Raw genomic sequence first — 12,883 nt, 5'->3', positions numbered from 1 at the left:
TTCTTCATGTGTTCAATACTTTTTCAATACCACATTATTACAAATAACTTCATTTCTGGACATTTATGGTTTGATTTCTTTGTATGTATGGATCACTTGGGTTGTTACCAACATCTGGTGAAGAGAGAGAAGTGAGAGAATCATAATCTAACATTTTTGACTGTAATATGTCGCATCTCACATTTGAAGCTTATTGTTTATACAGTATATTTTGTCTTATGTTAAGTCATGGCACTCAGCTCATATTTGTTTTCCCTCCAGGTTTCTATGGACGGCCCTGGTCCATGGATCAGAGGAAAGTTCTCTTCCAATGGTGAGCCTCAGATTCTCTGAAATGAGTCTTTGTAGAGTTTGTTTGCCTATAAGTGTCATTTATCATGTTTGGCAATATTAACCGAACACAAAGTGCAAACTTTAAAACTCCAAGGATCAGAAAGTACTTCAACTAAACTTTATTTACCAAAGAAWTATACAGTGTGCAGGCCGACCCAGTTGGGCGCCAATATGAAGTGGGGTATTCTTCATTAAAAACTTTTGCCATTAAGCAAAAAAAGGATAAAAGATTCAACTCCAAGGTGACAGCAAACCAATGCTTTATTGGACCTGACAGATCAGCTGAACTCTCTTCACTCCCCACAAGACCTACTGTATTTATGTGTGATTGTTACATCATCAAAACTTTGCTTTCTGACCTTTAAATTGCACCAATACTGGTACAAGACATTCCTGGGTCATGGCAACCAGAACGATTTACCTGTCTCTCAGCTACCATGAAGCGTAAACAAAACTTTGGTCGAATCGATCCAAAAAGTCACTTCTCATGTTTTACACAATGAGCAAACTGCTTGTAACTATTTCTTAGAATAAAACAGAATCAGAGTTATGTCTACTGTGTAATACATGCATGTTGGACTTTACTACAGTGGCAGCAAACAGTGCTTACAGGCAGGACTGAACAGGAACAGACATGAGGTGATCATGGAAAAACACACAATACACTGAGAGATGGGAGACAGATTTTAAAGAGGAACTAATGAGCGGAGAGCAAGAAACACCCAGAGGAGACAGGTGAGTGTGGGCGGGGCAGGAGCAGAGACCAGTAGAAATCAAAGAAAACCAGAAGAAAGAAACTGGGAGTAAATAATCAAGAAAACACAAAGGAGGAACAGAAAATACACAAAGAAGCATTGTTGTGTCTCTATAGTGTGTGGATAAATGAGGTGTTTATTTCATTGTAAATCTTGATATAGGCCAATTGTTTCGTTATTGTAATGTTTAAACACTGTGAATCGATTTTTAAGATTTTTTTCCCACCAAAACTTTTAGTAAGATTTAACCAGCTAGTATCCAAAACCACTACAACATAGAAATGGTGGAAAAATAAGTTAAAGAAGATTAAATTGTTTTTTACAATAATCAGGTATTAAAGAGAGCCTCAGTTCTCTAAGGGGAATTTTAAACAAGCCTTTAGACTATTTTGAGTCATAGACAAAAAAATAAATAAATAAAATTCCATCGTCAGTTTTCTCATCCCACACAAAGACAGGCTCGCTCACAAAGTGACATTTAGAAAAAGCTTTTTTTGTTTTATATTTATAAAAATCAAATAACAATAAGGGAAGGGAAGAGTCTGAAATATACTTTAAATTCATGCACTAATAAAGGACTTAGCATTCCCTTTTCATGCACACTCACACCCTTTGTGTGGTCTTTGTGGCTCAAAGCGAACCAATTAATTCTTAATGCCACACGCTTATCTGTGAGGATTAAAACTTAAATCCTTCTTGAAAGCTGGGACAAAGTTTTAAAGTTTGTTAGCCAATGGCTGCCTGCATCCATGCTTCTAAACACACTAATTCACCCAAATCTTTCTTACACTGCTTGTTTGAACATTTTAATCACGTCACACGTAAGCAGCTATGATTAAGTCAACAGCCGTTTTTCCTTGAATCTGATCAGGAAACTGGTTGAAACAGTCGCAGTGCCGGAAATACTCCAAAACCTGAGCATCTGCTGAGTGTGTGGGATCCAGATTTATTATTAGAAAGGTTTTTTGGGACTCTAGTGTGGGGTGCAGCATAATGGCTGAGTGTTGCGTAAGTTTGGCAACAATAATGCTGGAGATTTATCTGCACGTTTGCGTGTGTTCGGCTGCAGGTTTTTTTGGGCGTGTAGGTTGTCACTCGATGGAGATCACTCAGATGCCATCTGTCCAGGAAGTGGAACAGTGTTGGTGTGAGGACACGGCCCTCCTACAAAGGAGCAGCGAAGACAAAAACAAGTGAAAAGACAGAAAGACTCATGTTTGCGTGCATGAATGGCCTCTGGTGCAGCTATCCCTTCACTCTGAGTACTATGCTCTATTTATAATTCAGAAGCTTGTTTCCTGTAACTGACACGGCCTTGTTTCCTTACAATCAATACAGTGGATCTGTTTCCTCCTGTCCTCTCCTCAGTAGCACCTCCTAATCTGCCTCTAGACTGGATCCTATCTGACAAATACAGATAAACAGAACGAAAACAAGATATAAATGTCAATAGAAACATGATTCACTCATCAGATTAAACCAAACCATTGAATAACCTCACATTGGGCTGCCACGATTAGTCGATTAATTGACGACAAATCGATTATTAAAATAATCGATGACTAATTTAATAATTGATTAATTGTTTTCTTTTTTTTGTTCTTTACTTTGTTTTTCTCTCCAAACTGCTTTGACACCTTCCACTGCCACATCTGCCTTTCTGTTCTTGACACACATGCACAGTAGTGGTAACTGGGGTAGACCGTGGACGTCACAAGACATTATACAGACAGGCTCTGGTATCATGGCTACCTGACAACAGAGCTCAAAGTGTGGGATCATTTTAAGAAAATGAAAGAGAAACCTGTGTAATATCTGCAGAGCAGAACTTGCCTTCCACACCAATTATTTTTAATTAGCATATAGCTAAAATCTAACGATGGTTATATAATAGCAGCTGCATTCTGGCACGATAAGCTGTATGTTTTATATTCAATTAACATATGATCCGATTAGTCGACTAATCGAAAAAATAATCGATGATTAATCGATTATAAAAATAATCGTTTGTGACAGCCCTAACCTCACATCTAAAAACTCAGGCATTATTTCAAGTTTTCATTTTCAAAACATTTCCTTTTTAGCAAATAAAGCTCCTAAATCTGCATTTTGATGCCATATTTCCTCCGTTTTCCCTCCTATTTTAGGATGCAGCGCTGGGGGTTGAACACCTACCTGTACGGTCCAAAAGATGACCTGAAACACAGACTGCTGTGGAGAGAAGTCTATTCTCCGGAGGAGGAGGGTAAATAAATCAGTAGTGATAGCTGCAGGATCATTGTGGTTAATGCCGAAGGTAACACAAAGGGATCACGTGTGGCATGTCTGAACTGCGTGCCAACATTCTCTAAGTTTGTCAGCAAATAGTTGCAGATGTTACGTCATCAACTGTCTGCAAGCTTTACAGTTTAAACCCACAGACTGGTAGTGTTTCCCTTACTATTGTACGAGGAGGGCGGCCTGCCCCCCTAAATAAATCAGCCGCCTCCCTAAAAACTTCTCCACTTCTCCATTCATAAAGTTGAGGGGTTGTATTTTTTTTCTAATGTATTACCACAATAAGTTTCAAGTTGCATATAACTGAAACATTTTGTTAAACCCTCTCTCCCGCTGTACGTCGTGCAAAGTGAAGCATATAAACAATTGTAGTTGTATTTTTCACACTGGAGTGGGAAAAAAATCTTTTTTTTTTGTTAATTGTGGAAAAGAAGATGTGGACTTTTGCTTTCTCATAAGTCCAGCTTGCTAATTTAACATTCAGCTCCAGCTCTGGGACTGCAGCAGATCATTTTCAGCAGAAAAATGAAGCTCACATGTATGGCAGGCTGTTTTTACTTTTAACTGACTTCACCACGCTTGCATTCCAGATATCTGAAATTGGTTTATGTCCAGACATATTAGTTATTTATTAGTGAATCATTATTATATCTTCTTTACGTTGTTAGTTAAAATTTGTTAGGGCTCACCAGACAAAAAAATTTAAAAAAATGACATCCTCTTTAAAGATAGAACCCATCCAGAGGACCTACTCATTTTTTCTTTTTGACATCCTCTTTACTTCTTTATAAAACATTTATTTTACCATTTTGGCAAGTATCTCATTTCAACTCAATCGTTTCCATTTTCTTTCTTCTGCTCAGCTCAGTTGCGGACTCTCATAGCAGAGGCCCAGTCCAAAGGCCTGAGGTTTGTTTACGCCCTGTCTCCTGGTCAGGACATCGTCTTTTCATCTTCTTGTGACTTGACGCTGCTTAAACGCAAGTTGAAACAGGTAATTACGCTACGCTTGGGGAAAATGTACCTCTTTTTTCCACCTCTTATATAAAACTCCTCTCTCTCTGTCAGGTCTCAGACCTGGGTTGTCAAGCATTTGCCATTCTCTTTGATGACATCGACCACTCCATGTGTCAGGCTGACAGCGAGGCCTTCACCTCATTCGCCCACGCTCAGGTCACAGTAACCAATGAGATTTATCGGTTCTTGGGGGAACCAGATGTCTTCCTTTTCTGCCCTACAGGTAGAACAGAAGTTGAGATGTAGCAAACTGTGATCAGGGGGTTTTATAGCTTAAAACGCTCCGTTTTGCTCTTCTCTCTAGAATACTGCGGTTCTTTGTGCTCCCCCAGTGTGTCCAAGTCTCCCTACCTGCAAACCATCGGAGAGGACCTCCTGCCTAATATCACAGTAATATGGACAGGTAATCCAACACCACCGTATTTCTTCAGCACAGGTAGAAACACCTGGTTTTCTTCTTCTAGATTTGATATGTAATTTCTTGCCCAATAAAAGCCTTCATCATCATGCACACATGCAAATAAGCGTGTGCACAAACCCACACAGCCACCAGGCAGTAATTTAGGTGCACCTCCGCCCACATGCAGATGGAAGTTTAACAGAAACACACACACACACAGACCGCCCACTCACTCTGTTTGTTTCTTCAATTTTATCACTTCTCTCTAGATTCTTACATCAAAAGCTCCATGGGAGACGTTTTACAGCTCACTTGTGAAATAAAACATTTTAATGGGTTTTATATTATTGTGTTAGTTGTTAGTTATATTGTAAATGTTCATCAAACCACCTGATTTACATTGCTTTCTTACGCTGCAATCTCACGGATCCTGCAGATAAAAGGAATCTGTGTGTGCATTCAAGCCTACACACAACAGCATTTCTGGAGAAAATATGCAGGAGTGTCATCTCGTGAAAAAGCAAATATTTTCTGATTCCTGTTTTTCCTGCTTACAAGCGGAAATCCTTTTATTAATGCTTAATTTAAGCGCAACTCTCTTACATTATGAGCACTGTATGGTTACATTCCAAAGACTGGTTGAAGTGAAAATTGGTCTTTTCAAATTAAAGGTAATACAAATATACAGTGGTTTTTTGGGTCACAGTTCTTCGCTTAGTTAAATAATCGTTTTTAATGTAAAAATCAAAGGAATTCAGCAGTTTGGCATCACGTAATTGTGACAGTTTTCAGTTAAAACTGGGTGAGAGTTTTGTGTGGCAAATAGGAGGACATTTGTACATCAAAATGTTTGTCTTTTTTTTGTAAATTAAAATATTTTCCTTTATCAAACGCCCATATTAAAAAGGTTTGTTTTTGTCTAAAGGTACCTGTTGTTTTTCGTACTGCTGCTGTCTCTCTAAGTGGTTGAAAATGTTTGTCAGGTTTCCATCGGACGTACAAACTCTGAAAAAAAAAACAGTTAGAGTGTCAAACCAGTTTCTTACAACAAAGGTAAAGTTTATTTTAGGGATCAACTCCCCACCCCCATTTTTTTGCCACTGCTGATAATCTACAACACTGGTTGTACTTCACTACGACTGGTTGATCGGATATTAAGACTACATAAGCGTGATAACTGACATCACAAATAATAGAATTACAGCAGGTAGAATGTTCCCCGAAGAGGATTTTATAATTTATTTTGTTTTAGCAGATGATAACACTTTCTAATTAGAAATGCACCTATATGAAAATTTCTGCTGATTTTGATATTAGATATTAATTTTGCTGTTATGGCCATTAACCAAAATTTACCAATAGTACACACACACACACACACACACAAACACATGTCTTTTTTTGATACTGTAAAAGACAGCTGACATGACTCTACTTCAGTTATTCCTAGCTGCACAGCATCACTATCACCATCATGATCAAACAGATACCACTCCACCAAACATTTCCCCAACAAAACAGAAACACAAACTGGAACAAGCGGGAAATCAGTATCCAACATTAATATCGGCCCAGTTTTACTTATCGGATTGATATGCTAAAAAATGACCAACACTGGTCGATACCGATGTTAATGCTGATATATTGTGCATCCCTAATTCTAATATTTGTTGATTTGAATTGGCTGCTGAAGAAATATATTTCATGTCAGTAAGTAAATTTTATAACAATGCATTTTTTTTTTACTTAAAATAGTCAGCATGTCCTGACAGCAGAATATGAGACAGATAATCTGTGGCTCCTCCCAGTGGTCCTACAGCTATTTGCAGAAATACATCACTCCTGGTCAGAAACAACCAGTGAAAGCAAGGAGGACTGTCTTCCCCGTGTGTAATGTCTGTTTGCTGTAATCTGTGGCCCTGATGCCTATTAGCCTGCGCGTTAACGGCAAGCTCAACTGTGGAGGCAGGGCTGTAGAGCAGCAGAGACCAAGGAGGAGGGGCCTGTAAGGTGTGTTTGTTCAAATAATCAGACTAAGTCCACAGTTTTCTCAGATCTCCATACTGCAGCTTCAACCGAACAGTGCACAGATCCTGAACTGAGACAGGTGAACTGAAAGTGTCAGATCTGTTCCATCCTTTTAAAAAATTTTGCGAAAGTTCTCTGGACGTGTTTTTCCTTGTTGACAAAAACGTTTCGCCTCTCTTCAGTCTGAAGAAATCTTTTAGAGAAGGAACAGAAGAACTTGTCCAGAGGACTTACTCAACTTTTTAAGATTTTTCTACCTGGTTTATTGATTGAGATGCATCAGGACCGTTTCATCTTTTTTTTTCAAAAAGTCCTCTTATTTCTCAAAAAAGAATCTTTTCTTCTTTTTTTTTTCGCTCTTTCCAAACAGGCAACAAAGTCATTTCCAGGAAGCTGTCTTTAGACTGCCTCGCCGAGGTGGAAACTGTCCTCCAGCGGTCCCCGCTAATCTGGGACAACTTGCACGCCAACGATTATGATTCCAGACGCCTATTCCTGGGGCCTTTCAAGGGTCGAGACCCTCAGATTAGGAGCCACTTAAGGGGCCTGCTGCTCAACCCCAACTGCGAGTTTGAAGCCAATTACATTCCACTGCACACGCTGGGAAGCTGGTACCGAACAGGAAATGAGGATCTGAAAGGTGAGCGAATGGAAGGAGGAACAAACACAGGAAAAGTCCCCAGTTAATAAACTAATATTAGCTCCACCAGACCACATCAAGACACAATTACCTCCTTTGCTTCTTGGAGAAATGTTTAATAAGCCAGTGCTGCTTAGCAACTAGCGCTATTTTGACCACCAGGCAGAAATGCAGTCTTTAATCAAAGCTCCAGCTTTTGTCCTAAAAAAAAGTTATGAAGTACTTTGATCTTTTCTAAATACTGAATTGAGGAATTTTATTAGCATTAAGATACTTTGTTATAGAAAAGTTCAAAACCCTCCCATCAGTTTCTTTCAAATAAAATGTAAATTTATATACAAGTATTAAAAAAATTAACCTCTATAGTAGAAACAGCCTTGCATTTGCTCACTTTGATTTCCATTAAGATATCAAAATGTAGCTTTAAAAATCAGCAATATGAATATGTGCTTACTTCAATTGGACCAAAGGCAATTTAATCTCTAATTTATGGTGATGGCTCACATTTATCCTGAAAGCTGACATCTGAGTCTGATTGTGCAAACCCTCTCATTTTAAGGATTAAGACCGGAGTGTTCTTTATAGAAGTCATACAGACATGTTTATGTTTCAGATGAAGAGTGTGAGTATTGTCCTGATGGAGCTCTGACTGCTGCGCTCCGAGACTGGATGGAAGAACTCAACCAGCCTCTACAAGCAGGTAAAACATATTTAAAATATATATATAATGATGGGTTTTAGTGTGAAAGCTACCAGACTAAAGCATGTGTTAAACGGTTGTTGTAGGTCGTCAGAGCTCAAGAGCCGACCAGCGTGTCTCTGTATCGTCGCACTCCAAAACTCCTGACAGGTCGGGCAGTCGTTCCACCTTCAGGGCCTCCTCCGCTGTGGCCAAACTCCCAGTCTTCCCCCTGGACTCCAGCTCCCCTCCGTCCTCCCCGCCTATGGGTAAAAGGGAGACGGATGGTGAAAAAGAGAGGACACACCAGCCCGCTCAGCAGCCTCCTGGATCCAGGCCTGGGGCGCCCGCGGGTGGAGGCCGGGTCCAGAAGGCCCAGGGTCGGGGGCTCTGCGGCGGGAAGGGCCTGCTGACCGAGGCTCAGGTTCGGCTGCTGGTTGGTCTTCATTATCTCCCCCACGAGCACGGCTCCTCGGCCCAGAAGCTGCTGCAGGATCTGACCTGGCTGAAAACAAACTGCCACCTGGTCAGCACCAGCGGGAAGAAGTCGCCACCTCAGAAGGTCAGTGAAACTTCATGCGGTTGAAATGTGAAACAAAAAATAAAACCCTGATACCGATGCGTACTTAACGTCCTCAGGTTGATGAGTGGCGTGGACGGGCCTCCAGGTTCCTGTCTCTGTGTGAAGAAATAGCGCAGCTCCACTGCAGTGTGGTGGGCGGGGCCAACAGGGCTGTGCTCTATGACCTTTACCCTTATGTATGGGACCTGAGAAACACGGCTCTGGTGACCAAAGCCTTCATATCCTGGCTGGGTAAGAAAGGGCAGAAATGCAGATTGTTGTCTTTAAAAAGAATCATGTTTTTTTTTACACAATATCTCATGAACCACTCGATGAACTTTTACTGACAGAAATGAATAGAGACAACCCAGTTCAAGATGGCTGCCACAGTATCTCATAGTACTTCACAGTAATACTTACTTTACTGTAAAGTTTTATGAATCAGTGCAGAGTTGTTTTCATTTTGTCTCCTTTAGACGGACGGGTGCTGAGTGACAGCTCAAGCCTCGGCTCCTGGAGGAACTGCTTCCACTGTGAGTAGGAAGAAACGTTTCTCTCTTATCGGAGCATCAAACACTGAGTCATCACTTTTCAACACTTCCTCAGTGCAGATGTGGATTAAGCGTTATAAAAACCCCAAAAAGCTCATTTCAGCCGACATAGCAAAGAGTTGTAAAACTGTAATCCTGACATTTTTTACTGGCATGAAATCTATTTTTCATGTGACTGAAGGGATGATTTGCTTTTGTCTTTGGTAGGGTGTGGAAAGACCACAGGAGGGGACGTGTTGGGGGTGGACTCAGAGCCGTGGGTGTTCAAAGGGGGCGTGTCCGGAGAAGTGCAGGTACCCTTTCTGCTTGCTGTTATTCTGAGTTTCTTACTTATTCATTACTTATCTTTGTCAAAAACCAAGCCTAATGTTTGTGTTTGTGAACGTGTTGCACAGATGCTCCTCCCAGTAGGCAGCAGCAGCGAGCTCTTCACTCATCCCCCTCCTCTCTTCCCTACCTCTCGCCTTTACAACATCAGACCCTATCACAACAAAGACAAGGTAGGTTAAGTCTCATTCATAGTAATTTATAAAACAGTGTTTACATAAACGGCTGTCAGATTCATGTAATCAGAATTGATGCCAGTAATCAGAGCTTTTTGATTGCGAAGTCATCTGCGAAATTTCTAAGTTTTTACCAACCTGTAAAAAAAAACATGGTACTAATCTTTATGATGATGTTTTTGTAGGTGGAGCTGTATCGGATGGTCCGCCAGCTTCACCTGAGAACTCAGGGTGACCAGGAGTCCAGCATGGCTCATCCAGACATTGTTGGAGACAGGTTTGTCTTTAACCCCTTAACCCTCAATGTAACGCACACGCTAAATTCCCATTTTGTGCTTACTTACTGCCTATTTATAGCCTGACCCACGCTACCAGGGATTTTGACCAATGCTAACACCAGCTTATCCATGCTAGTCAGTAGCCGCTCCAATGCTAACGCCAGCTTATCCATGCTAGTCAGTAGCCTCTCCAATGCTAACACCAGCTTATCCATGCTAGTCAGTAGCCTCTCCAATGCTAACGCCAGCTTATCCATGCTAGTCCCTAGCCTCTCTGATGCTAACGCCAGCTTATCCATGCTAATCGCTAGCCTCTCTGATGCTAACGCCAGCTTATCATGCTAATCGCTAGCCTCTCTGTTGCTAACGCCAGCTTATCCATGCTAGTCAGTAGCTTCATCAATGCTAATGCCAGCTTATCCATGCTAATCGCTAGCCTCTCTGATGCTAACGCCAGCTCATCATGCTAATCGCTAGCCTCTCTGATGCTAACGCCAGCTTATCCATGCTAGTCAGTAGCTTCACCAATGCTAACGCCAGCTTATCCATGCTAGTCGCTAGCCTGTCTGATGCTAACGCAAATAAAGAGTCTCCTCCTGATTTGCTAGTGCAGGCCCCTCAGTTATCGGTGCCAGTCTATCATTAATCAGATCAATAGTTATAGCCTCCTGTTACAAAGATATAGCAACTGCTGGTTGTACAATAGTCCTAATTTTGGCCCTCACACTGCACCATACATTCTGACACCACATTTACTAGTTAGTTACAAAAATTATGACTGCTGAAGTTAAACATTCATATTGATAGCTAAGACTAGACTTGTGAATTTACTCCAAAGTGTTTAAAAGTAGTACGTTGTTTAATTTGGGTTAGAGTTAGGGTTAGCAGGTTAAAGTCTAAATGAAAGTCCCTCTTATCCAACTAATTTACGAATCTTTCTGTGCTGACGCCTTCTTTCACCCTCCAGATGTCTCGGCCCGTGTCTGGCGCTGAGCCCCGAGTACAGCTTCATCCTGGAAGACGAGCTGGGCGTGTGCGGCTGCGTCCTGGGCATCCTGGAGGTCCGCTCCTTCGCCAAGCGCTGCCAGGCCAGCTGGATACCTGCCATGAGAGACAAATACCCACCCAAGGGGAACAACGCACACGCCAACACGCAGGTGAACACAAGGGCGCGACGACGCAAAAAAATGAGCTCATGGACCGCTTGTGTCTGAGCCACGACTGCTGAGTCGTTTTAAAGGGCGCGGCATGTTCGGAGCCGAGCGAGACGTCAGGCGAAGTCATGCACACAAATGTTTGCACATATCTGCAGCTGCTGTCACGCCGTCTGGGCTCTGCATTTCAAAGAATAATTACCAACAGGACAGATGGTGGCAAACACAAGAAAGCAAAACAAATGGCACAAACACACACAGAAACACACACACACATGAGCAGTACTTTATAGTCATGTTAGCTGGTGCAGAATTCGAACATAAGCAGTACGTTCTGTGCACTCTGTGCAACAGTGAGCACATTTCTAAGTGTCACTGTGGTAAAACACCTTACACTTCATGAGTTTAGTGAAGAAAGTGAGCTGATACTGGAACACACAACAGTGTTTCAGCTCTGATCAGGCAAACAAATCAAACAGAACTGGTGGGAAGCAACAGACGCAGTCAGACCCAGACATCTGTGGATGATTGATCTTCCTGCTCGATGAGTCATGGTGCGTGCTGACAATCATGATTTAGATGACTGCCAATCTTATCGCAACTGTGTGTGTGTGGAGGGGGCAGGTTTTCCTGCTTAAAGATTTTTCTTTTGAGTGACAATGGTTGTTTAAATGGTATGGTTTAAAGGGGACACATGTTTAATCCACAATTTTTCTGTTAAATTTTGTTTATTTATTTAACCTTTATTTAACCAGGTAGATCTCATTGAGATTAAAAATCTCTTTTTCAAGACAGATCTGGCCAAGAAAGGCAGCAGCACACAGACATTACAAAAATTCAAAACTACAGATATTAAACTACCGTATTTATTCAAGTAAAATACGTAAAATTAAATCCATAAAATCATCCATAAAGTTGGTGGGGTAGTACTATACTCGGATAAATATTTTTACTTATGTATTTTAACTGAAATATCGGCTTCATTCACTAAATGCATAAGTCCTGAAATGAGACCACGTCGTAAAAAGCAGTTGAAGAGAGCTTACCTGTGACACTCCTCTGTGCATCAGAGCGAGATAATAACAGATCCAGGCAGGTGACATGATGTGAAAAAGGGGAAAAAAGTATTCCTTCACCTTAGTAATGATAACGAACTAATGGCATTAGCGTGTGACCGAGCCGCTCTTCGAAAAACAACAAACACATGTTCTTCTGTAATGGCTGCCGTCTACCGGTGTTCTGAAAAAGTTTGTATCCCTGAAAAAACGTTTCCCCACCAGAGGGGGCGCTTGCGAGTAGGAAGTAATCTGCTTTTGCCCACAAGATTGTCCAAATCTCATGTGAAGTCTCTGACTTTGGTGTTGGYGCATCCTGGTGGACTATGTGCAAAATGCCAGAATTAATATGATGCTGCTACAAAGCTCAAAGTTTGCTGATATATATTAGCCTGGCCCTTGCCTTCCTATGCAGCTCCGCTCAATTCTAGTTTCCCTTCACTGCTCCGTCTGGGACTTCTCCCATTGAGATGGATTTCGCTGGCAGATTTTTAGCCGGGCCAATCAGAGAACAGGAGGAGCTTTGAATGACGTCGACTTTCTGTGCAGTGTCTGCTTGTTATTTTAGCATACGGCAGTGGAGGAAGAGAATGGCTGTGTCCAAAACGACAGGCCGAGTCCTCCGGATGACCCAGACTCCCCGGTCTCGGC

The 12,883-nt window shown here is 41.5% G+C and overlaps 1 protein-coding gene across 3 annotated transcripts in view; it reads left to right on the top strand.

Annotated features, from left to right (window-relative positions):
• The window catches only part of si:dkey-183c6.8 (protein O-GlcNAcase), a 20,580-nt gene that overhangs the window by 4,216 nt on the left and 3,481 nt on the right, over positions 1-12,883 (top strand). For 2 of the 3 annotated variants that reach the window (XM_014019071.1, XM_014019070.1), the window contains exons 2-15: positions 262-313; positions 3,236-3,333; positions 4,229-4,359; positions 4,434-4,605; positions 4,687-4,785; positions 7,181-7,450; positions 8,064-8,150; positions 8,237-8,691; positions 8,769-8,943; positions 9,168-9,224; positions 9,450-9,535; positions 9,638-9,742; positions 9,931-10,022; positions 10,991-11,180. In XM_014019071.1, the coding sequence (XP_013874525.1) occupies positions 262-313; positions 3,236-3,333; positions 4,229-4,359; positions 4,434-4,605; positions 4,687-4,785; positions 7,181-7,450; positions 8,064-8,150; positions 8,237-8,691; positions 8,769-8,943; positions 9,168-9,224; positions 9,450-9,535; positions 9,638-9,742; positions 9,931-10,022; positions 10,991-11,180 (2,069 nt within the window). The remainder of the gene's footprint in view (positions 1-261; positions 314-3,235; positions 3,334-4,228; positions 4,360-4,433; positions 4,606-4,686; positions 4,786-7,180; positions 7,451-8,063; positions 8,151-8,236; positions 8,692-8,768; positions 8,944-9,167; positions 9,225-9,449; positions 9,536-9,637; positions 9,743-9,930; positions 10,023-10,990; positions 11,181-12,883) is intronic. The other variant, XM_014019072.1, reaches the window with a different exon arrangement.

This window comes from Austrofundulus limnaeus, unplaced genomic scaffold (genome assembly GCF_001266775.1).
Source record: "Austrofundulus limnaeus strain Quisiro unplaced genomic scaffold, Austrofundulus_limnaeus-1.0 Scaffold208, whole genome shotgun sequence".
NCBI classification, from domain to species: domain Eukaryota; kingdom Metazoa; phylum Chordata; class Actinopteri; order Cyprinodontiformes; family Rivulidae; genus Austrofundulus; species Austrofundulus limnaeus.
Note: the sequence above shows the minus strand (reverse complement) of the source record. Positions and strands in the feature narration are given on the sequence as shown.